Source organism: Dipodomys merriami, unplaced genomic scaffold (assembly GCF_024711535.1).
Source record: "Dipodomys merriami isolate MVZ:Mamm:240054 unplaced genomic scaffold, mDipMer1.0.p SCAF_32, whole genome shotgun sequence".
Lineage (NCBI taxonomy): Eukaryota > Metazoa > Chordata > Mammalia > Rodentia > Heteromyidae > Dipodomys > Dipodomys merriami.
In genome coordinates, this window is record NW_027204715.1 from 6,951,427 (window position 1) to 6,976,468 (window position 25,042).

At 40.3% G+C, this 25,042-nt stretch overlaps 1 protein-coding gene across 5 annotated transcripts in view; it reads right to left on the minus strand.

Moving 5' to 3' along the window:
* Ctnnd2 (catenin delta 2) overlaps window positions 1-25,042 on the minus strand; it is a 795,501-nt gene that overhangs the window by 154,515 nt on the left and 615,944 nt on the right. For all 5 annotated transcript variants that reach the window (XM_070042191.1, XM_070042192.1, XM_070042190.1 and 2 more), the window contains one exon: window positions 4,716-4,899. In XM_070042191.1, coding sequence (XP_069898292.1) covers window positions 4,716-4,899 — 184 coding nt within the window. The remainder of the gene's footprint in view (window positions 1-4,715; window positions 4,900-25,042) is intronic.

Sequence of the window (25,042 nt, forward strand, 5' to 3'; positions counted from 1 at the left end):
AGTGAATTTTAAATGGAAAAGGACTAAAGGCATTAACTTTTCATTTCCTATTTCACATGTGCTTAACTTTTGACTATGTCAACATGCTCTGATTCTTTTCATGAAGGTTTACCCTGCCTGTCTGGGGAAAGGCACTGGGTGACCCCATGAGGCTGGCCCCATGCTGAGCCAGGGTCAAAGCTCTACAGTGTCCACTGCTGAAGGAAGCATGAAAGAAATGAAGAATCTCATAAGACTGTATAGTTTCCTAAAGCCTGATTTTGGTTTCCTAAAGCACAGACTTCTTTTACTCAAATTTCTCTCTGCTGAACTTCAGGATATTTAAGAGCAATACAATTTGCATTTAGAAAATGACTTTCTTTTCCGAAAAATAAAAAAGGCAATCTTTTTTAGAATAGTAATTTCTTAAATTCTAAATCTCAGCTTCTCATCCTGAAATGAAACAAACAAGTCTGCATTCCGCCAAGAGCAAATATCAAGAGTAATGATTTCCAATGATATGACAAATTTACTTTAACCTGCCATTTGCTTCTTTTATGGACTGATAAGCCACAGTAGTTTAGAAAATAGTCTCCTAGGAAGAGAGTTTTATTTTATATTCTATCTTCTATATATAATACTAAAATATAAAATACTAAAATATTATGGGAAAAACCTCAAAAATACAAGCTCATCTTAAAGTGATCAAGCAAAGAACGGGGAAGTCTCAGTATTGGGAAAAAAATCAATGTTATTTTCTAGGATATTTTTAAAATTACAGTCTTAAGTTTAAAGAAATGGCATCCATAGCTCTGACTGTGTAACTAAAGATTTAGGGTGGGGATAAGTGACTTTGTTCAAATCGTTTGACCATCTATTTTGTCCCATGTTAATCTGGCTTTTTTTTTGATGTTGTTGAAATCACAAAATACCTGATTGTTGGTACTTTATACAGAAAAAAAGACTACTGTCAAACAGATGGGAAGTGCTACCGATTTGTCCTTTGGTGATGGCCTCATGACAGATGGTCAGTGGAAGTGGTAACATGGAGAGAAAAGAAGCCAGAAGGATTCGGAGACCAGGATTACTGTTTGTGTAAGACAATCTCAAGAGAACGATCAAGGGGCCCTGCTGGAGGCATGTCCTGCGAATCGAAGTTCCCAATGAGGCTTCACCGCTTAAAGGTGCCAGCTCCTCTCCATCACCACAGAGTTTCCAGCATGTGAAATGCTGGGGAATAAATCACATCCAAGCTACAGCAAGGCCTCAGGAAAGGATGATGGGAAAAGAGGGGAGTTCAAAGGCAAATAAAAATGCCAATCAAGTGGAGAGCACTCAGTAAATGTCAAGAAACAAGGTGTTTGGTTGTTGCTGTGTGTGTGTGTGTGTGTGTGTGTGTGTGTGTGTGTGTGTGTGTGTGTGTGTATGCACGTACTGGTCCTAGGGCTTGAACTCAAGGCTTGGGTGCTGTCACTGAGCATTTTTCCTCATGGCTAGCACTCTAGCACTTGAGCCACAGCTCCACCTCTGGCTTTTTGGTAGTTAACTAGACATAAGAGTCCCATGGTCTTGCTTGCCTGGGCTGGCTTCTAAGATCTTAGCATCCTGAGTAGCTAGGATTACAAGTGTGAGCCATGGGTACCTGACTTGTTGTATATTGTTGTAAGCACAGCTCTGTTAAGGATTTCATATCACATAATTCTGTATGTTTTCTTTATGTGGTAGAATGGGGATGATCTGGACCAGTTTGTGATTCCTTTCCCAGATTTCCTCCTTCCTGCTCAACAGGATGAACGTGGCAGAGGTATTATGCCAGGGCTAATATTGGGGCATCACTTCTGAAGGGCAGAAGCCGTAGTCTGGTCTTTTGCCTTTTCCCCTCTGGCTCACCGTTCTCAGTCAACAAATGCTACCAGGACAAAGGTGTTCAAAGGCAGAAGCAAGCTAGGAAGCAGTTTCTTTAATGTAAATGAAGATCTAGGGGTCACTGCACAAACCAAGAATGGAAATGAACTCATATACTAACAGGTAACACCTTCAATCATGATGTAGGCACATGTGACTAGAGTGTCCCTGGGAGAAAAATGAAAGGCCTTGAAATCCCTTGAGTCTTTAATTCACAAATTTATTTCTGCCATTTTCAGGCCTGTTTTCTTCCTCTCCCAGTCAACCTTGTATATGGAGGTGAAATGATCATACATGCATTCAAATAAGGAAGGAAGACCTGTCTTTCCTTCTGTGGAAAGGAAGAAGTTGAGTAAATTAAAGAAGTTAAAGTGGGGCTGGGAAGGTGGCTCAGTGGTAGAGCACTTGCCTTGCGTGCATGAGGCCCTGGGTTCGATTCCTCAGCACCACATAAGCAAAAAGAAAAAAGCCGGAAATGGCGCTGTGGCTCAAGTGGTAGAGTGCTAGCCTTGAGCTGAAGAGCTGAGGGACAGCACCCAGGCCCAGAGTTCAGGACCCACAACCGGACCCCCCATACACAAAAAAAAAGGAGTTAAAGTTTCATTCGCTATTGAAGGTTTTGCTTTGTCACTCACATGATAAACACAGAAAGGAGCGAAGTTACTGGCCCTGCTTGTGTCTCTGCTGAAGAAACCTGACTGGTGACAATCAATTCTTTCTAAAGTAGATGTCTTATTTTATTTGCTTATTTTTTGCTTCCTGAGCTGTAGTGAGCTCTAGCCGGCATCACGAGGTCACTAGCAAGGGGGGAGTTTGTCCGTGGGTGAATAGAGAATGGACGAGGTTCACCTGCCCTGATCTCACCTGGCTCTATGTCCCACTCCAGACCTCAAACTCAGCCACAGGACTGACAAAGGGGTTGTGACAGACAGTCGCTGAGCTCTCCATCCATCATGCTGAATATATGTACATCGTGGCTGTGCCCTACATCCTGAAGGCAAACCTCAAGGCACAGCATGCTACTACGCAGTTCATGGAGAATGTCATCTGAGGAGCTGCCCAGGTCCTCCCGGACTCTCCTTACTACTGACAAAGAGGCACTGCCGCCATAGCCATTTGTTAGGAAAGATGACAGATGCTCTGAAGGTGGGGGACTACTGACAGTAGACGGAAAGACCTTCAACAAACAAATCAGGCAGCAAAAATCAGAAATGCCTACAGGGTTTCTTTTTTGCTTTGGAAGAGTTATATTCTTGTGGAAAGACGTTTCTGTAGGATAACAGAATTTAAGAAGTCATAAAATGGATGCTACAATACGGTCGTTTGGAGACCTATAAATTTGGCTTATGGTAGAGACTGTCCAGAGAAATTATGTAACAAGTTTATTATTTCGTGACCCGGAGGAAACACAAAATTCTCAGCGCATTCCCCTCTCTCCGGTGAATGCGTGCAGGGACGCATGGGGCTGATCCTCTGTTGCGCTCTGAGCACAGAGGTTTGTGCACCCACAGATGTCCTGAAGAGTGGAGGCTGAAAACATCGTTATGCATATTCATGAGACCGTTATTATTAATATCACCGAGGTGATTTTGGTCATTCTCAGCAGAGACTCATTTTTATACCTAGAAACTAATCAACCACAGGAGAAATGGCAACTTGAGCCAGCCTACCTAAAGCAATTCTGGACATTTAAGCTTTGAAATACAGATGACTTGCCTAGGCATTTTAAATAAACCCTTTCTGACCTCCAATGTGGCATGTGCTTCATCCAGTAGATTATTTCCAACTTTATTTCCAAAACAAAATGTCCTTGGGAGCAGAGGCCCTAGAGAACACTATTTTGATTATTACTTCCTTTCCGAAGAGTAAAAATTAAACATGTCATAAAGATGATTCTAAGATGATTCTCAATAGACTTCCTTCTAGGAGATGGTTTTGTAAAATGCTTTAGGAAAGAATTACCATTTATTTAGCACTTTTATTATTTTAAAAATATTTAACACAACGGGCCCATTGAAGACTCATTTCTAAAAAAACATAGACTCTGGCAGTCACATGGTGAATTAATAAAAAACACACAATGAAAGTAGCAAGTGATGTAAGCTGCCTATATCTCTACATGCATGTTACGGATTCTCCCCAAAGCAACTAGACCACAGGCTGTTAATTGTTTTCAAATGATCTTTAAGTAGTTAGGGTTTCACTTCAACATGTCAGTGTAAGAGTACAATGCGATTCGATCAATGTCACCCCTCCATCATTTTCCCTCACCTCTCCTAACCCAACCCATCCTTTCAATCGACCTGATTCCATTCAGTCATGTGAATTCCATTCCGCATTCATTGAATACTATGGTGATACTTGCCCACCCTTCCTTTCTCCATTCATCTGCCTTCCTTCCCTCCTCTTGACCTTACTCCATCCCTGACATGTTTCCGCTTCCTCCACATGACTATTTTCCCTGTGTGACAGCACACCAAATTACTATGAACTACTCTTTTCAATGAAAAGAAGTGGCTTTGGGGGCTGGAATTTTTCTTCTTGCCCTAGACCAAAGAAATCAGGTTAAATACGTAGGCACTGGTGAAGGTATAGGGTGGTGGAAGATACCTATAGCTCATAAATATGTAATTACAAATGTTTATACCCGATAACTCCATGAATATCAGAGTTGAGTTAACAAACACAGCATTAACCTTTGCAGAACAGCGTGATCTTCTAGAGCACCACAATTAAAGAGTCCTAGGAAGGAAGAGCCCCAGGGTGATGGGGGTGGGAGGAGGGTGTGGGGGGAGAGGGCAAGGGAGGAGGCCCTGGGGCCACAGACTGACCTTAGGCACCCAGTGGCATTGCGCAGCACCTGTGATGAATGCAGCTGTATTTTCCGATCATCCTGAAGAGGGGAATTCTCCCAGCCAGAGTGCGGGATGATCACCGCATTGGTCAACACTGCCAGGGCATCCTGGATGATTGGCATTTTGAGGGCATCACAGGACGAGAGGTTCCAGAGGACTCCTGCAAGAGACACACAAGGAGACTGTTGGATGGCCACCGGTTCTTTTCCATCTCCAATTATTTGCCCTTACTGGAGCTAAGGCACCGGCAGAAAGGAGTGAGACCATGTGGAAGAGGGAGTCCCACTGCTTTCACTTTAGAACTTCTGTAGCATATGACCGAGCTGTGAAAGTCTAATCAGTAAGCAGAGGAACTGTGCCATGATCATCAATTCTCTTCATTGTAACCACAGAGAATTCATTGAAGTTGCTTACCAGGTTTCATGGTGTGTGTGTGTGTGTGTGTGTGTGTGTGTGTGTGTGTGTGTGTACACATGCGTGCACATGCATGTGTGTGCTGGTAGTGAGGCTTGAACTCATGGCCTCACACTTTCACCTGACTTTTTCATTCAAGATGGGCACTCTTCTACTTGAGCCGTACCTATTCTGCTATCTTTTTGCTGGTTAATTGGAGGTAAGTGTCTCACATGCTTTTCTGTCCTGGCTGACTTCAAACTGTGATTCTCAGACTTCAGCCTCTTGAGTAGCTAGGATTACAGGTATGAGCCACTGCAGCCTGGCTAAATTCCTGTTCCTTTAAGACACTATTCAGTATTAATACAATATGCCCGAATTCTAGCCAAAATCAAAGGATATTGACTGAGGACTGCAGTCTACCTGTGTGGGCTTTGCCTCCACTTGTCTTCTGTTCACAAACCACCCTTATGAGACACCAGCATCAGACCTGATGACAAAGGCTCCTGAAGCAACTTAAACACTGACAGTGTTTCTCTAAAGTAATGCTCATGGAAGACCTACAGAATGCTCTCCCTTGAGGGATCACAAAGGGAACAGAACAGTGTGGAAGGCACCCTTGCAATGGATGAGGGGTGACAGTAATTTGTGTAGACAGAGCAAAAGCAAACATTTTGGTATACATTTTCTAAACAAGTCTAACTCTAGAAAAGGTCATGGTACTTACTGCAGGTATACTATGTTGTCATTTGAAAATGCTTGTAAAGTAATTGTTATGAGTTTCCTTCTTGAAAGTCTCTGAATTCCTTCCACATAAAGAAGGACTATCCACAGATACTAGGAATAAAGTTGTCCGTTTAGCTTCAGAAAACTGACTTCTAGCTTATTTAACAAGGTTTCGATCTATTTTAATCAATTGAAATTTTGTTTTATTTATTGTATGATAAATAAAATGCGTGGAGCAGACTTGCTTAATTTTTTAACTAGTTCCCTATCTTGCACACGGTAAACTAAACAAAGACATTCATAATACAATTCGGATTGCTAATGACAATAAATATCTAACAGAGTGGCTATAAAGTTCTATAAAATGTGACTTTGGAGATAAACTCTTTCAACTATCTTTTGGAGGAACATTTACAGAGAATTTTATTTGAGTGCAATAAACATATAAATGACAGTGCCTAGTATATATAAAAGTAGCCTTTCGTGCAGAGAGTTAACTTGAGAGTAAATCTAGTCTATTTGTTTTACAGATAAAGCTTTATTGGAACACAGCCATGCCTGGTCATTCGTATATTTTCTATGTCTGCTTTTGTCTATAAAGAACTATCTGATTGTTTGCGATAGTCTATATGCTCCAAAAAGTCTAAACCATTTGCTATCTGGCCCTTGACAGAAGCTTACCCAGCCCTTCTCAGTACTGACCATTTTCCATGTACTTTGTGTACATGCTTGCATTTAGAACTCTAAAATGAATGAACAAATACACTCATTGGCACAATAAGGTGTTCAGAATATATTCTGATTTGGATTGACCTACAACAATAGGAAAATTAAAACTATATTTATCTGCCAGGTGCTCATCGCTTCTGTCTATAATCCTACCTACATAGGAGGCTGAAGTCTGAGGATGGTGGTTCAAAGCCAGCTCTGGCAGGAAGCATGTGAGACTCTTATCGCCAATTATGATTGGTGATATGACTGAGGTAGTAAAGTGCCAGTCTTGAGTGGACAATGTTAACAAGAACCACGAAGCTCTGAGTTCAAGCCCTAGTATCAGTACATACACACTAGAGATAGATTTTATCTTCTTAAAAATGAGATATGAAAGTGTTGTGTTTATTCATCTTGGAAGATGTGTCACTAAGTTTTTGTGGGGGGGGGGCGGGGGGAGATGCTAATCCTGGGGATTGAATTCAGAGCCTGGGTACTGTCACTGAGTTATTGCTCAAAGCTAGAGAGGGATCTACCACTTGAGATACAGCCCCACCTACAGGTTCCCGGTAACTAATTGGAGATGAGAATCTCATGAACTTTCCTGCCTGGGATGGCTCTAAACTGTGATCCTCAGATTGCAGACTCCAGAGTAGCTAGGATTGCAGGTATGTGTCATAGGTGCCAGGTAACTTTATTGAATTTTTTTAAAGGTCAAAACAGTTACCCTCATTCATTTGCATTGCATTGTAGCCCCTCTGTACAGTATGTTCTCAAATAAAATAAAATAATATTAAAAAATATTATTTGGTATAGCAGAAATAATTCATCTTTTAGTTTAAAAAGCACATAATAAATAAAGTAGGCCTGGTTATTTTTTTTTAAAAAATTATTGTTATTTTAAGGAGTTGTACAAAAGGGTTACAATTGTGTAAGTCGCATTGTAAGTACAGTGCCGCTGGGGCAATGTCACCCTTTGCCTCGTTTTCCCATCTTCCCCCCCTTCCATCCCTGCCCAAAAGTTACATAGTCCATTTCAACGTTGTGTGTACTGAATACAATAAAAAGGTAGTAAGTTAAGATAGCGAATTTTATATTAAAAAAGTAGTTTCTAGCTTGCATCAGGATAACTTTGAAGAATATCACGTCAATGTATTTCTGTGTGTTCTTCTGAGTATTTCATACAGAAACAAAACATGTTTTTTTTCATTTTCAAATCCTGATTTTTCATATTCATATGCTGATTAGAAAATACTAGTATATGAAAACTGATGTTTGAAAATCACTGTTTTAAAATGTGAGTACTATGCTTTGGTGAAAGATGCCTAAGTTATAAAGGTATCCTTATACATACAATTACCTTAAAGAATCTGAAGTTAGTCTATGATAATAAAACATTTTTTGTTGTTCTCTATGAACAGAAAAGACGGTGAGAAAGGAAGAGATGAAAATCAAAGAAAAACAAAAGGATGAATCTGCCACTGGACAGGTGGTGAGAGGAGGAAAGAAGACTCTTCACTGGATGTCTGCCTCCCTTGCTTTCCCACAACTCCTATTAATAAGAGTTAATTAACTAATAGAGTTAATATAGTTAATTAACTGTATGGTTTTTGCCTCATTATTCAGAGCATGGAGAGAAGCTTTTGAGTTCACATTCATTCATTGATTCTGTGTGTGTGTGTGTGTGTGTGTGTGTGTGTGTGTGTGTGTAACATTTTAATGAACGTACTGCCTGTGACCATATCTCTGGGTCCTCTCTTTCAATGCACCTGTAGCCCAACATAGCTCCGTTTCCAGAGCTGTTGGAACTGCAGTGACAATGTTCTTACCTCCTGATGAAGAGTTGGCGAAATGGCTATGACATGGTGGAATGCTTTTTAGAGCAATTTGGCAACTCATATGAGGGAAAAAACTCAGAGTTTGAGTCTGGGGGAAAGGGGGCTGGGGATGTGACTTAGTGGTAGAATGCTTGCCTAGCATGCATGAAACCCTGGGTTTGATTCCTCAGTACCACATACACAGAAAAAGCCAGAAGTGGCACTGTGGCTCAAGTGGTAGAGTGCTAGCCTTGAGCAAAAGAAGCTCAGGGACCCTGAGTTCAAGTCCCAGGACTGGCAAAAAAAAAGTTAGTCTGGTGAGATTATTTGCATACAAGGACAGTCTTGAAGTAGAGTCAGTAGTTTCTGGGGACAGAACTGAGAAACAGCTGGGAACTCTGCATCTTTTCTGTCTCTCTCTCTGTCTGTCTCTCTGTCTCTCTGTCTGTCTCTGTCTCTGTCTGTCTCTGTCTCTCTCTTTCTCTCTCTCTCCCTCTCTCTCTCTCACACACACACACAAACATGTGTGGCCCACAGAGCTGCACCCCTGCTGGAGACTGGAGCAGGGATGTGTTTCCTTCTCTTGACAAACTTTTGGTGACTGGCTGCACTCCTGGGCTTGAGGTCTGGCAGCCATCTGACCTTGACTACTAGGCCACATTTCCTGAAATTCTGCTCTCTTCCCCAGCATTCTTGGGATTATACTGAACCCCAATCAAGCCAACCCTGCAAGGATTCCTGAAGCCTACTCCCACCTAGTCCCACCATTGAGGATAACATGTAGAGGCTCTGAGAATTAGGACCTGGAATCTTGGGGGAATCATTCTTCACTTCAACACAAATTACCTTAAAATATGATTATGATCATTTCCCCCTGAATTGCGGATTCGCTTATCCATTTAGTTATTCTCTCCAACATACTAAAGACCTACTATGCCCTGGGTGTAGATCTATCAGTCCATCATCTGGCATGCCCATTTCAAGAGCTCTAGTCACACTTGTTACAGGGGCCTTCATTCCTCAACTCGGCCCCGCAGCTGGTTGGCACACAAGCCCTTCCCTCTTGTTGGAGCCTCAATCGGAAGCACTCTCCCCAGACCTTCCCATGGTTAATTCTTCTGTCATCCACATGGCTCCTTAACTGCTATACTCAGAAAAGCTTTGCCCACACACTGGATGTCAGCTTTCCCATTTGAATTTTCAGCAGAGACCTTTATCTCCAACTCAGGTTGTCCACTACTGGTTGATTTTTTTTTTTGTCACTACACATTGCTCCTTCCCAATGCAGGGCCACAGCATGGAGAGGGCATTGGACCCATGTCCGTGTGCTCACGGCACACAGAAAAACTCAGCACACAGCACCTGCTGCTTACAGAATATTCTCTGATTCTCCACGTTGGTGCTGCATTAAAACAGGAATTAACTTTGTGGTGGAATGCCACAATCTCCAAGCATGGAGCATTTTCTGTGTTACAGGGAAGTGAGAGGGTATAATGACTAGACAGAATAAATAGAAGATGCACAATGTCCTCTTACAAATAACAAACCCAAGTAAGAATGTAAAAATGCTACTTCACTGGTATGCTATACCTTTCATCTACACAAATTCTACTTGTAGCTAAGGTGGAAAAGCGACACTGCTGAGAAACATTCATCAATTTACCATTAGACAGTTGATCTCTAGTATTTTGCTTGGTAAATTTCATTATATTAAGTCTGATAATTCTAAATTAGCAAAGGTAATACTAAACTCTCAACTAGTAGAAAACTAAGGAATAGACTCACTTCACCATAGTATTTAGCATCTGTAGCAAGCTACTCATTCTTACTTGAAGGTAGCATAAAAATGTTTTTGTAAGGTGGTTGATGGTCATTAGCAAATTTTAATTTACCCAATGAAGATATGCTAATTTCTTTCAGATTATAATCTGCAATAAAATTGCTTTATAGTATCTTTCCTTTAATTACATGAATTCAATAGCTTCCCTTTATCAGCATAAAATTATTCCTGTTCCAAATATAATTTTGACAGTAAGTTTAGTTGAAAAGACATTTAAATAACTAATTATGTATACTAAATATATTTAAAGATAGTTTATTTTTATTTCATACTAGCATGGCTCTTTTGCTTGAGACTATCCATATTCATGAGCAGTAATTGGTTTATTAAAATTTCTTTAATAAAATCTTAATTACTTTCATTTGAACCTTTATTTTGTCTTAATAGAGGGTAATTGTAGTTTCTTTTTCCTGAAGGAGATGAAGACTATCTCAGTTTAAAAAAAGGCGAACAAAAACCATACATTAATAATAGCAAGTCTAAATTATAGCATAATCAGACATTGCTTCTGGGCTTTGTAAGATTTTATTACAGTCTCCATTTGCTTTTAGCTATGTCTTTTCCATGCTTTGACCTAAAGCACAAACCTCTAACAAAGGGACTTTCAAATCAAAGTCCACAGGATGATTAGGCTTACTTCATATAAAATAAATATTGTAATTTTTTTATTTTAAATCATTAATTACTGATTGATATGACATAATTCCTTATTTAAAAGCACTGATATATTTATAAGAATTTATTTTAAGCAAGTACCTCATTTATCTAATGTAAGAGAGAAAGTTTTTGTATTTGAGAAAAGGGAGAGAAAAAAGACAAATGCAGGAAAAACGACCAAGTCAAGAGTTAGGCTTCACTGCAGGTCAGAAAGAGGGGGACAAGGGGACACCCACCATTCTATGCTAACCTCATTCATTCAGGCCTTTAGTCTGGGAGTGGGTTAGTTCCAGGAGCCTACAACCCCTTGTATTGAATGAGTATGAGCATGTGTTGTGCCCTGAACATTTATCATGTGTGCTTTCAGGGACACACACACACACACACACACACACACACACACACACACACACACACACACACACACACACACACACACACACACACACACACACACACACACACACACACACACACACACACACACACACACACACACACACCACTTACATAACCTTGGGAAGTAACCGCCCTTCAGCTAGGCCTGTGTTTGGACACTGTCTTGAGAGTTCTGCCAGATAGAAAAGATTCCTGCATAACATGCAGGCAGTGTTTTTTTTCTTTTTGTAATTGTAAAAATACTATATGGAGGGGTTATAGTTACATGAGTAAGGTAATGAGTACCTTTCCGGGCGAGCATTGTTACCCCCTCCTTTGTTTTTCTCCTACCATCCCTTTCCTCCCCACCTCCCCTCCCCACAAAGTTGTAAAATTTATTTTCAACATAGTGTCTTGTACATCTTGTTGTTACAATGGGTCATCCTGTATCCTTATTTCAGCATTTTGTTATTTCCCTTCCCCTCTCCAAATTAGAAAAATGTACATACAAGATGTAGGACATCGGAACCAAATATGGTGACAACAAGGGATATACAATGAGGGACGAAAATACAAAGAAACACAAAAAAATCACATAGGACATTATAAGTACATTAACAAGAACAGCAAGAAAGATAAAATCTCTTGTGTCCCTATCTTGGGGGTTTATTTCACCTAGCATCAGCTTATATGGTCATATGTACATAGGAAAGCACTTATCTTGATCTACGTTAATAAAGTTTACCACAATGTCATTCTCCTCATGGGTAATTCCTTAAGTCAATACCACCTCCTCAAACTTTCTCTTAAGTGTCACGGGGTTTGACCACTCAGAACCAATGACCTCCCTGTCTCCATCCTCAACATTGGGAAGAATAAACTCAGGGAGCATGCAGAGGGGTTTGGGTGACGTTGATGCTTTTGGATTTCAACTCACAGTTTTTCTTAATGGAGAATCTCACAGAACAAATGAGGAGATGAGGCTTAAAATTGTGGAGGAGGAGAAGGAGAAGAATATGTCATCTCTCAGATTGTAGATTCTCATTTGATTCTTGCCATAAAGCTGGCTACTGATCCACATACAGAACTGTTTTGAAACCATCACATGCAAAGCTGAGATACAAGCAGAATTGTGCTGTGTGTGTGTGTGTGTGTGTGTGTGTGTGTGTGTGTGTGTTTAACTGCAGAATGGATGAAGAGTGAATTGCTCTTTGCATTTGAAAGTAATGCAGACCTTTGTTATTACACAGTAGGCAGATTCTGGTTTAAGCTGACTAAATCTCCGAAGTTCCCATGAGATATTTTAATTGGTGAAGTTCTAAAGCAACTTTGTAGAACGACACAGCCATTGATATTGAAACTTCTTTGTTCTAAAGCCAAAACGGATCCACCAGCACTCAAATTTTGGCACTTCTAGAATCTATTCAAGTTTAGAGCAAGGTGGCATTAAGGTGAACTTTGGCAAGAGGCCCACAGTCATCGAAATTTCTGATTATTTCTTTGGAAAGTTATCTTCAATGTTGTTTTCATAGCCTGAATTAATTTAACCTAAAGTATTCTTTTTGTGTTAGTACTGGGCTTGAACTCAGGGCTTGGGTGCTATCCTTTAGCTATTTTGCTCAAGGCTGATGCTCTACATTTGAGCCACAGCTCTATTTCCCACTTTCTCATAGTTAATTGGAGGTAAGGGTTTCATGGAATTTCCTGCCTGGGCTATCTTCAAACCTTGATCCTCAGACCTCAGTGTTCTGGGTGGCTGGGATTACAGGTTCTCTAGAGTCAGTGGTGCCTGGCTATTAATTAATTTTTTTTAATGACTTCACTTGAATACAATTTGGATGTCAGTATCTGGTAGCAGCCACCTGTGAAAGTCATAAATTCATGTTTAATCACCGCATTTTATAAACAAGCCCCAGAATTTCATATTTCTCAAATCCCAAAGGGTTAGAAGGCTTCAGTTAGCTTTGCTTAAACTATCACCTTCCTTGATAACCCCCTGGGTCATGGTCAGCCACAATGCTGGCAAAATGTCACCAAAGTACCCTGAACTTTTGTAATCTTTGGAAAGTGGTTTTGTGACTTTTTTTCAGCTACAGCAAAGATTTTTGTCCTTTTAGCCAATCCATTTTATATCCATATATGTGCTGATTTATATCCGTAAGCGATATCTAATACACTGGTTGTGTTTGTTGGTAGTTTCAGGCCTCCAAACGAAGGAAAATCACTTAAGCCTTTTCCTTTCATAGGGGCATGGTAGAGGGAGAGAGAGGCAGAGAGAAAATGAAAAGGAGGTACACAGAAGAAGGCTGGAGCAGATGGAGAAGAGGAGAAGGAAACGGGGAGGTGGAGGAGGAAGAGGAAGAAATTGATTCGAAGACAATGTTCTTATGGTTAGAAGTCATGATCATTTCAACCCTCATTTGACACAGGGACAGATAGACTTTGCCATCCCTATGATGAACAAAGCTAAGACTAATTAAAAAACAAAAAAGAACCTCCTGTGTGCTTGAGGAAATCTCTGCCATGAACTAACAAAGGATTTCAGGAAGTAAATAGCTGGCTTCTCAAGAGTTCATAGAGATTCTGTGTTAAGACCTTCACCTAGTAACAGAGCTACTGATAGAGCTGTGCCCAACCACAATGTAATACCCACCTTAAAATTCCCCAGCAGGAGTCCTATTGATACCTTTGCAAATTCATCCCCTTGACACTCTTTTAGGATAAAGACCAAAGCCATATGGCTATATGTTTAATAAACTTAGCTTTGTTGGCCAACAGCTTTTTCCTATTCACCTTTGTGACAACTGACAAACCATACCAATGACTGAAAGCAGGTGGATAGATAACTTGTTAAACACAGAGCCTGGAGACTTCCTGAACGTGCGGGAGATCCACTTAACCACACAGTCAAGATCTCATTTGGAGGTGAGATTATAGGTGTCTGCAGCTCTACTGATTGTTGTAATCAAGAAGTTATATAGCTCACCTCCCACACACTGTGGCAATGCCCCAGGTGACCCCTCAGACTCTCTCTGCTAGAGTGAGAAGGTAAATATTAAATTATACACCCTTATGAAAAACGGGACGGATATCACCTTGAGGGGTGGTTTTTTAATACTCTGAATAGAATATCCACCCCAGTTATCCTGTTGATGTTGCCATGAAACTTGGGCTGAATGTATTGGCGCTTTCTTAGCTATGAATTCCTGTGCTATGGTTTGGATGTGCTTTGTTTCCCAATGGTTCCTGTGTTGGAACCTTGGTCCTCTGTGAGGTGGCTGCATCACTAAGTGAGAAAATCTGGTGGGAGGTCTTGCAGGCATCAGAAGCTTGACCTGGAAGAAATTGTGTGACCCTCAGGGACTTAACCTGGGAAGGAATTGTGCGACCCTGACCTCTCTGGCTTCCTGCCTTATGTGATTTCCGACATGCAAGCTCATCATGATGCTGGCCACTGTGAGTTCCTCTCTAGAGGCCTTCCCCACAAGTGGGTAAGTCTGGTGAGCTGTTTTCTTTGTAAACTTACTGTGCCTTGGGCATTTTGCTAAGATAATGAATAATGAACTAATACATCACTGGAAAGAGGAGAATTACACACAGTCTTGTGTACTGGGACCATGTTTCACAGTATCTTTGGTTACTATGGCTCTCAAAGAAAAGCAACTTAGATGAAGGTGACAGAATAAAACAACAGGTGTGAGTCAAAAACTGAAGTTTAAATTTTGGTTCTTACATAGACAGGATTTAAAAAAAAATCTAATTTTTAGTATGTCCTCAATTGGTGCCTACTGATTAGATATAATTAAATGGATGAAAGAACTGTTGGGTCATCTTCCTGCGAAAGTACAAGGTTTTCAAATGATCGCTGCAGATGGGTGATTAAAGTGTCCAAAATAAGATCATAATGAAAATGTTTAAAATAGCCCCAAATACCTATTTCCTTTTAGTTCTCTTTATATATCCTAGGCCGTGTTAATTGCGTTGTACGTAGTGATTCATGTGAACTCTCAACCAGTTACTCTTGAGAGATGAGGAAACTGAGAGAAGTTGAGTCACTTGCCTAAAGTCATTCAACTTGTAGGTGAAAATGAAGGTCAGATAAGAGATTGACTGTGATTCATATGAGCAATCAGACAAATGTCAGGCACATACATTTGCTGTTTGAAATTGGAAGGAGGTGATGGGGTCTGCCATCTTTTGAAGCAGAAGGCATGGGCGCAAGGGAATGCTCTGCTTTTCATCTCTTGCCAGTTTCTTTTTAGCCTCAGGTCATGGAACTTGAGAAATTTCAAGATGTCATTTGAGTTCATGAAATGAGGGACATTCAGGTTTGAAAAGGCCTTTACAAATAATTTTTCCTGGAAATATTTAATTATCCCTATGTCTACTGAAAATGAAACCAAACAATGACATCCCCTCCCACAAACACACACACACACACACACACACACACACACACACACACACACACACACACACACACACACACACACACACAACCCCTACTTATAACTTTCCATAGAGGAGAAAACCTGAACAAATACAAGACTGCATGAGAAATAACTTTAAAACTAAACCCTGCCTCCACCATCCACCAAACTAACTTCAGAATTAGATTTTATTTTCAGATACAGTTGTGTCAACATAAAAATTCCAGTGATGGTTGTAAGCAGTCATTCACTGAGCCATTACTATTTTATAATTCTGGCCACAAACATAGGAGAGATGCACAGCTAGAGATTTCATCTTGCAGATTTATAACCAGAGATTAAGGATTTTACAAAAACCTCCCAAGGACAGGTAACAAGTAGAAAGACAGAGCTGGGATGTAAACATAGGCTGTCACACTCCAAACTATATAGCCTCCTGAAGATACTCTTGGAGGTTATTTAGTGGAAAATATATGACACTGGATGAGAACATTAGCGCTCGACTATAATCTCTGCTGATCATCCTCAAAGTTATAATTCTCATCATTTCTATAACCACAAATATGAACCCCTCTTGCTATAAATAATCCTTCCAATTTATTTTTCTTCCTTCTTAGATGTTTTAAGCTAACATTCAAATCAGAAATACTTCCATTTTGCAGATACTCCATTCCTTGTGCCAATTCTTATGGTTTTACAATTTTAGCAGATAATTCGTGAATACCTACAAAACTACCAAACAAGATATTGCTAGTCTCTTGGATGAATTCTATCATAAATGAAGCAGAGGCCACCCAGGGAGATAGACTAGTAGTAAGCAAACTCACCAAGTGAAAAGTGGAATTTGCTCTGTCAGGTGTGAACAATAAAATCCATGAACTTTTAGAGCTGGCAAGCCATGAAAATACAGGTAACAAAAGATCTCGAGGGGAAGGAATCATAGAACATTCTATGGCAGGGCTTCACCTTGAGCTAATCCTGGAGGGCTGAGCAGGATTAGTCAAAGAACGAGAGACAGACATTCAGAAGTAACAAAGGAGAATGCAAAGGCTTACAGCTAATAATGTGTAATGGACAACTGTCTTGATGTCTATGGGCCTAATTGTACAGTAGATATCAACTAAAATGCTGAGTAAAAGAGTACATCCCTCACCAATCAAAGAGCTACCTATCATTTGGGCAATCATGGCCTCACACTAGAACACTGATTATCTTCTTTGCCACCAGGAAATTAAGGAAAACACTAGCTCAGTTTCTATCTGAGGAAATTCTGGTATACACTTAAGGGCCGAGTGTTTGGTACCATTTTTGTTTCTTTAGTAGCCACAGTGAAGAACCACTGGAATTGCAGTTGATTATATCTCAATCCTGGTTAAGTTAGTGCAGTGCTTTAACATCATCATGACCCAGTGACTCCATTCATTCATGTATTTGTTCGTTTGTTTCACTATTCACCCATCAGAAAATTCACTGGCTAACAGAACTGTCTGAAGCCAATGAGAAGCTGTTCAATAACTGAGCTCATAGACATTCAGTGATGTTGGGGCAGTTGTTCAATAGTACTTGGGGGCAGATGGGAGAAGACAAAAGAGGTGACCTCAAGGAGCTTTAGTGGAGCAGACAGAATAAGAGACTGAATGCATGCCGGCATAGTGAAAGACAAGAGGGCAGCCTGGAAGGGAGTCCACAGGGCAGGAGGCTTCTTCGGAAGGAGGATCCAGGCCCTGCTAGGGCTGGGATGTGAAAAGGGCGTTGTAAGTGGATCAGGCTCAGAGAAGGTGTGCAAGACAAGGCAGTGTCTATTGGCTGCTTCTCCCATGTGGTTAGATTTTTTTTTAATAAGAACTAGCTAGTTCATGTTAGGTAGCTACTCTGTGTGGGGTGCTCCAGAGAAATCCCGGTGCTTTGGTTTCTTGGAGTCTAGGTAGGAGAATAGTATTGGAGGCATAGGATTTCCAGTCTACTGTGCTTCAGTCCATGTGACTATGATGTCCTCTGTCTATAGTCCGGATTCTTACAGTTCTACTATATCGCCATGTCCTCATGAGAAACCACACCCTCATGTCCTCTGTTTATAGTGGGGTCCAGCCAATGGAAGGAGCTGAGGGCAGCCAGAGGGCATGCTGGGAGGGCGGAGATGGTCAGGCATGAGGGGAGGGCGGGGTTGAGGACCTTTGTGGTTACAGCCCCTTCTCCATGGCACCCGGTGTCCAAGGTCCTGAAGACTCTGTCTCTTTCCAGCATGAGCCCCTAGCTGCCTGGCTGCCCCAGGGCAGTCCCTCAGTTCTGCTTATACCTTTGAAAGGGGCCATCCCCCCTTGTGATTCTCTGGAGAATTCCAGTGAGTGGCACCTTTTATGTCCTGCTGGGATGTGTATCGTAGCCTTGAGTGTGGGTATATCCTACGAAAGGTCTTGGAAGTGTTTTCTTCAACTGGGACATCATTAATTAGCCAGATGTCGTGACTGGGTTTTTGTTTTTGTTTTCTAATGTTTCCTCCCTTCCTGGTGTGCATTGATCACAATAAATATAGGGTCAATATTGGATAAGGAGAGGCTAAATTCCCCAGTGATTACCTAGATCTTAGCTTCTGTAAAAACAAAAAACAAACAAACAAAAACCACATTTCTTTTTATCAAGATGCAATTTATACAACACACAACCACATCAAGGTGTGTAACCCAGAGGCATTGAGCATATTCACAGTGATGGGTAAGCATTACTTAGATCTTGTTTTAAGATGTGTTCAATCACCATGAAACGACAGTTGGTTTACAAAGAGCATTTCAAAAGCATTAAGCAGATCCGGGGCTGAAACAAGGTTAGCAGTGAGCAGAGCTGCCACATTAGAGATGGCAGAGATGGAAGTGGTTGAGTCTGAGACATAATTTGGATGTCTCACTGTCTAGCTGCTGGCTGAATGGGATGTGGGAAAGGACAGAAATAAGACATTTGGGCCTTGGGCTCAGCGGGGAGGAAAATAGGAAGAAGTGATCTGGCAGGAAACTGTGGGTTCCAGTTTGGGATGTGTTAAATCTGAGAGGCCAATTAGACGTCCAGCGGCGCTATCAGGAGGCAGCTGGATAGACAAGTTGGAAGCACAGTGCTAAAGATAGAAACGCACAGCCCTCAGCATTTAGGTGGTATTTAAAACCTCAGGCTGGATGAAGTCACAGAAATAGAGTTCAGTCACACTGCCAACAGCTGAGGGATGGTCCTATGTACATTTAAGACTGTGGTGGTGAAAGCAGTTTCACAAAATCAAAGCACTATAATTTTTTTTTTTCATTTCAGAAACCATTAACCTTAGGATGGCTTGTAACACTCGATTCTCAGCTGACACCTCCTATTAGTTGCTTAGATTTTTTTTTTAATTTTAATATCACAGGTAATTGAAAGCCCATGTTCTTCTATTGTGCACATTCGCCAAACATGGGAGCTGTGGTTTTCCATCGCAAATCATCTGTTTGAAGTTCATCAGTGGGTTGATTGAGGACAAAAGGAAACAAGTTAGCAGTCGGTCATTACCATGGGAATGCAGTGACTATAAGCAGAACAAATGACAGGCGGGGATAAAATCACTTATTTTTAGTCATTTCCCAAAGTAGAAGCAACATAACCAGAGCATGGCTGGGCAAAGAGAATGATGAAGCTCCTGTTATGATTGGAATGTAAAATGTAGTAGGATTTTCAGAAAACAATTTAAGAAGAGTGACAATCTTGCTTATTTAAATGCTAGGTGACATTTGACATTACTTCTCCAAGTAAAGTCACTGAACTGATAAAATGACTTCTAAAGATATTACTGAATATACCGAACACATGTAATACATTTATCTGTTGACTAACCCTTAGGTGAGCATTTAAAAACAAAACAAAAAAAAACCCTCATCTTTTTCCTGAGAATTGAAGGTAGCTTTTATTGAGTCATTACAATAAAATTTTTGAAGTTCTACAATGTCTATTTTACAATGCTGCTAGTTATTGACAAAAATAATCTCTTTGTATGGATGCATAAAGTATATAAAAATCCCATTTTACATTAGAATTTATCAAATTCCAAGTGTGCAAAAAGTGCATGGATTTGGTATGTATTGAACCTCTTTTAGGGTATCAAGTGTTATTTTTTCTCTTCTTTATAAGTTTAATACATGGTAACTTTTAATTCTCTAGGTTGGTAAAATTTGAATGCAGGTCAAAGTAAAACAAAAATAAGCCCGCAGATTTGGGGGCTCCTATTCATACTCAGTGTGTCATTATGCACAGGCTATTTCCAGAGAGAACTGTAGCATTCTATTCATGGTGCTCCTATGTAGCTTGTGTTTCTTTTGCAATTCACTGATCAACAATACATATTTATAGCAATAAATATCTAACCAAAATTTATGATTTACTGTCTAGTTAAGGACTACTTGGACCATTTGTACTGATGTGTATCGATGTTCATTTACATTGCTTCTAAAACTCTGGGAGACATTTTGTCTTTGGTAATTTTCATTGAACTGATTCTTTTATCTTGATCCTGGGTAGGAGCAAGATTCAGCATCTATAACCATAACAGCCACTGGGCAGAGAGAAGCATTGTTAATGACAGGAAGGTTCACTTACAAGTCAATAGCAAACCCCTCTGTCGTCAGCCTAAGCCTTGCAGAAATAGGGCAGCTTCTGTGCTTAAGAGTCCATTTGTATATTTATGACATCATTCACAGGGCATACAAAATTATACATACAGGCAGATGTCCATAAGCAGCCAACAAGAAACACAGAAGCATATGTGTCTTTCCTGTCATGTACCCAATGATTCTGCAGCCTTTGTATGGCTTGAGAGATGTGGCTTCACACCATTAGCTGGTATAAGTGTGTCTGATGGACTGTGTTGGGAGATTGGAGGAGGTAACAGTGTAATGACTGAAACTCCTAACAATGGGATAAGGTCCATCATGCAATGGGCTCTTCTTGCTCTAGCCAGTTCTTCCTGTTTGTCTCTTCACGCCACCCTATCCAGTAAAGATCAGGTTCTTTATCCTAACTTACCCACTGTGTCCCTGACTCCACTCCTTTGCCAAGACTGTGATTCATCCTTCCTAGTGTAAAATACCACAATCACCACACTGTTCTCATCATTTATTCCAATCCATCACGCCACCGCTGTCAGATGGATGCCCCTCACCTGCAGGAGGGAGCAGGTCACTACCCACTCCTCTGCCATCTGTTGGTCCCCATCATCTACAGATTGAAGACCAAATAGCACAGTAGAAGAGCATCTAGAAGAACGCATTCTGAGAATTTTCTGATGTGCTTTTCATATAATCTCGCATATAAACTGCTGGTGAGAGCAAGGGTAATGACATTAAAATATAACCTCTCCGGGAGCTAAGATAATGAGGTACAAGTACCCAGTCCTGTGATTATAAATGATAGAAACAGATGGAATCTGTGTAAACACCTGCCAAGATAGGTAAGTATTCGATCCCTTAGCTAAATACAACAAATGTCAATGTGTCTCAATTTTCAGCAGAAGACTATAGAAGTTGAAGCTGAGTCTTCAAGAGGACAGAGAGATGGAGACATTCTGGCTTTATACTTCAAGAATTGTGAGTATCATTTATAAGATTATTTCTTTACTGCTTTGATGTCCCTCCCCCACAGTATAACCCCTGCTTTCACTGTATTTGATGTTGGTATAATTTGTGGAGGGGAAGGGGAAAAACAAATCGTTTAAATAGGGATACAGGTGGACCCATTGCAACAATGAGATGTACAAGTTGTTATGTTGAAAACCAACTTTACAACTTTGGTGGGGAGAGGGGATGGAAAGGAATGGGAAGGGGAAACAAAGGAGGAGGCTACAATGCTTGATAAGAAATGTACTCATTATCTTGACCATGTAATTGTAACCCCTCTGTACAGTATTTTCACAATAAAAAAGAATTGTGAGTATATATACATTTATACAAATATATTTACATAAATATATATATATATATATATATACATATATAAATACACTGAGCATTGTAGATACAATGATGGTATGGAACTGATTTTGCCCTTAAGGAGCTCATCAATAATGGTCACAACACAGACACATGATATCAAATATCTGCAACATATCCTACATATCCTATCAACCTCAGTGGGAGGAGTATAATTAACAGTATCTCCTAGTGACATTGTCTCCTAGCACAAGGCAGTACTAACAAAATGAAGACAGGGGTAGCTGAAAAAAGCCTGAAATATTTGAAAAGAGAAAAGACAGTAAATTTCATAAAACTTTATTTTAAGGTATATATATATAAATTGCAATCAATGGCAGGTAGATTTTTGTTATTCAAATTAATTAGACCAGGAGGGTTCACAACATTTAATCATTTCAGGGTAGTGGTTGTTATCTGTTAATTATTTAAAAAGATGACAAAAAGAAATTTTTTTGGGGGGGAATAAACTCATGGCTTTGAACTTGCATGGCTGGGGCTCTACCACTTGAGCCATACCTTCACTTCTGTTTTTTTGTTGGCCAAGTGGGTACATTTCTGCCTGGGTGGGCTCCAAACTTTGATTCTTTGGCTCTAAACCTCCTAAGTAGCTAAGATTACAGTCATGAGTCTGGCTCAAAATCAGTTCCTGACCTTATATTTAAACATAGCCTTTATGATTTATTTAAGCATAGCTATTAGAAAGATCCAAGTCTTATTGATATTGTTGAGGCTTGAAGGACTATAATAGCTCATAACTGAAATGTTCTCATTAAAAATTTCCCCTATTGAGATGAGCTGTAAGCCCACATACCTTACAGCTACTAGTTGAGGAGATGGTATGTACAGAAATAACTAGACAATTTTTACAGCTCGAGTGAATTCTCTCCATTTCAGTTAGTTTTATTCTTCTCTATGGACACCTTTTAAGATAAGTAATATGGACATCTATTCTGAAAAATAAAATGGGCATTTCATTATATTTCTAAAGCAAGGTTATTATTAAAAATATGGATTATCCTTCAAAAAGTATATACATGTACTTAACGCTAAATTTGCAATACATCCAATTGTCAATTATATTTACTATAGAATTATTTGTTACCATAAAATATTTTATTATTGTAAATATGATCTTATAAAAGTTATGTTCTGATCTCCATCTGTGAAAATTAGAAAGTTGGGAGTGTGATAAAATATTGAATTTACACCTCTCATCAAAAGCTTAAATTATTTCTAGAACAGATAATTTTGGATAATATCTGATACCTAAATACACACACACATATATAATTTTCTAGAAGAATATTCTCAAATATTCTGTGTGTTGTAGCATGCACTTGCATTACAAAATGATCCTCTGTAAACCAGGAGGAATTTTTACTTTGAGACAGATGAAGATAAGTTTGTAAGTCTCTTTATCTTGTCACGGGAAAAATAACAATGGTACACTTTTTCTTTTCTAGAAATGATGAACTAAGTTCTCCATTCTTAGAGGAAATTCTCTACAGTACCATCTTTATTGAAGATAGAATAGAAATTCTGTAGCCAGCAAAGAAAGAGTCACGTAGTCTTAAAACACATTTTGGCAATGTAATGCCAAATAAATATATATTCTATATGTGTGTGCTTTTAGTATTATATGTATTAAATAATATAATAAATATCATTCATAGTTAACATTGATGTTGAGTTCAGAACTCCCTTTAAAATGTTAGCATTGAAGCAGAATGATACCTATGTGTTTTCCATGGTTAGAATTCAGGGTCATGATGCCTTCAAGGACACAGAATGGTCTGTTAATGCTGTATCCAGGCAGATGCGGGACAGGGAGGAACTGCCCTGGCCTGCAAGATGGGGCTAGTATGAAGGCCTTCTCTTGGTGCAGCCGCTTCCTAACCAACATTGGAACTATGACCTCGAGCCTTCGGAAAATATATGCTCTTGTAACAACCCAAGCTGGCAGCCTCCTGACGGGAAGCCTCGGCCCAAATGCAGAGATGACACTGCACACTGCTCCTGACAGACTCAAGACGTGGTGGGTAGCAGCGTGCACTGGGCCTCCGCAGGGTGAGCATACCCAGTACAAAATGCTCCAAAAATCTGAGGGTCAACTTGATGTCCCAAGAGACAAATTCCACACCTGATCTGCTGAAGCTGGTTGTGGTGAGCAGGTCTATAGCACAGTGCATTCAATGGCCCAGGGGAAAAATGACCACCCAAGTCCCCTTAGCTTTTATGTACAAACTTTGTATCGTGCACAAAATTATTACAAGTGTTGCATAGTGTATCTTCAGACTGTGTACATATATGCATTTATATTATATACATGTTTATATATAATGTATATTTAAAATCTTCAGGCTATATATAATACGTATATATGAAACATAAATGAATTCCATGTTTATATCTCTAAGATGCAACTATTCCAAAATCCAAAATATTTACAGTCAAAGGTGCTTCTTATCCCAGGCATTCCATATAATATATACCTCTCTCATTCTATGGGTCCACGGGCTCTGTACAAGAATGCAGCTATGAGACCAGGTCTTACCTGGGAAGTCAGGAAGCCTGGGTGTGGTATGCTGGGTTGGGGACTAGGCCATAACTGATCCTGAAGGAAATCAACTACCAAGGAGCAGAAGCAGGAAGCAGGAATGAGAAGGGTAGTTTCGAGGACCAGAACTGAATCTGTCCCAGCCTAGAACCAGGACACATGGCTCCATCTTTGGGACATGTACTGAGGAGGTGGGAAAGATTATTTCTGCATTGCCTAGAATGGGGGGGGGGGCTAAGAAGCACCTTTCAGTGATCCTAGCACAAACTGTAGGGTAAAGGGCAGTAGAGTATTCCTTCTGGGTCACACACTCCCTCACAGCTATAGCCCACCACCACTGGGGCTGCACAGTAGATCTGTGCAGACAGAGAGCAGCAGGTAAGACTATGACAGCACACAGAGCAGCATCAGCCATGCCCTGGGGAGGAAGAGGTATCAGCAAGGAGCAGCTCTTTGGGACACTAGAGGTTCTACCAGGCCTGGGGTATGATACGGATGCACAACTGAAAGTAAAAACCTAGGGGCATATGTTGTCTATGTGTGTGCATATGAGTGCATGCATACCCTACACACACACTAGGGCATACACCTGTGGCTTGGATGTATGCTTGGCCCCTGCACATGTACACCTGTGTTTTGTGTGTGTGTGTGTGTGTGTGTGTGTGTGTGTGTGTGTGTGTGTGTGTGTGTGTGTGTGTGTGTGTGTGTGTGTGTGTGAGCAAGCCAGGCATTTATTTTTGGAAGAGAGATACTGAGGTATTAAGTAGGTGATTGCCTTAGCTTCAGCCTCTTTCTTTATCCATGTCTAGATGTCCT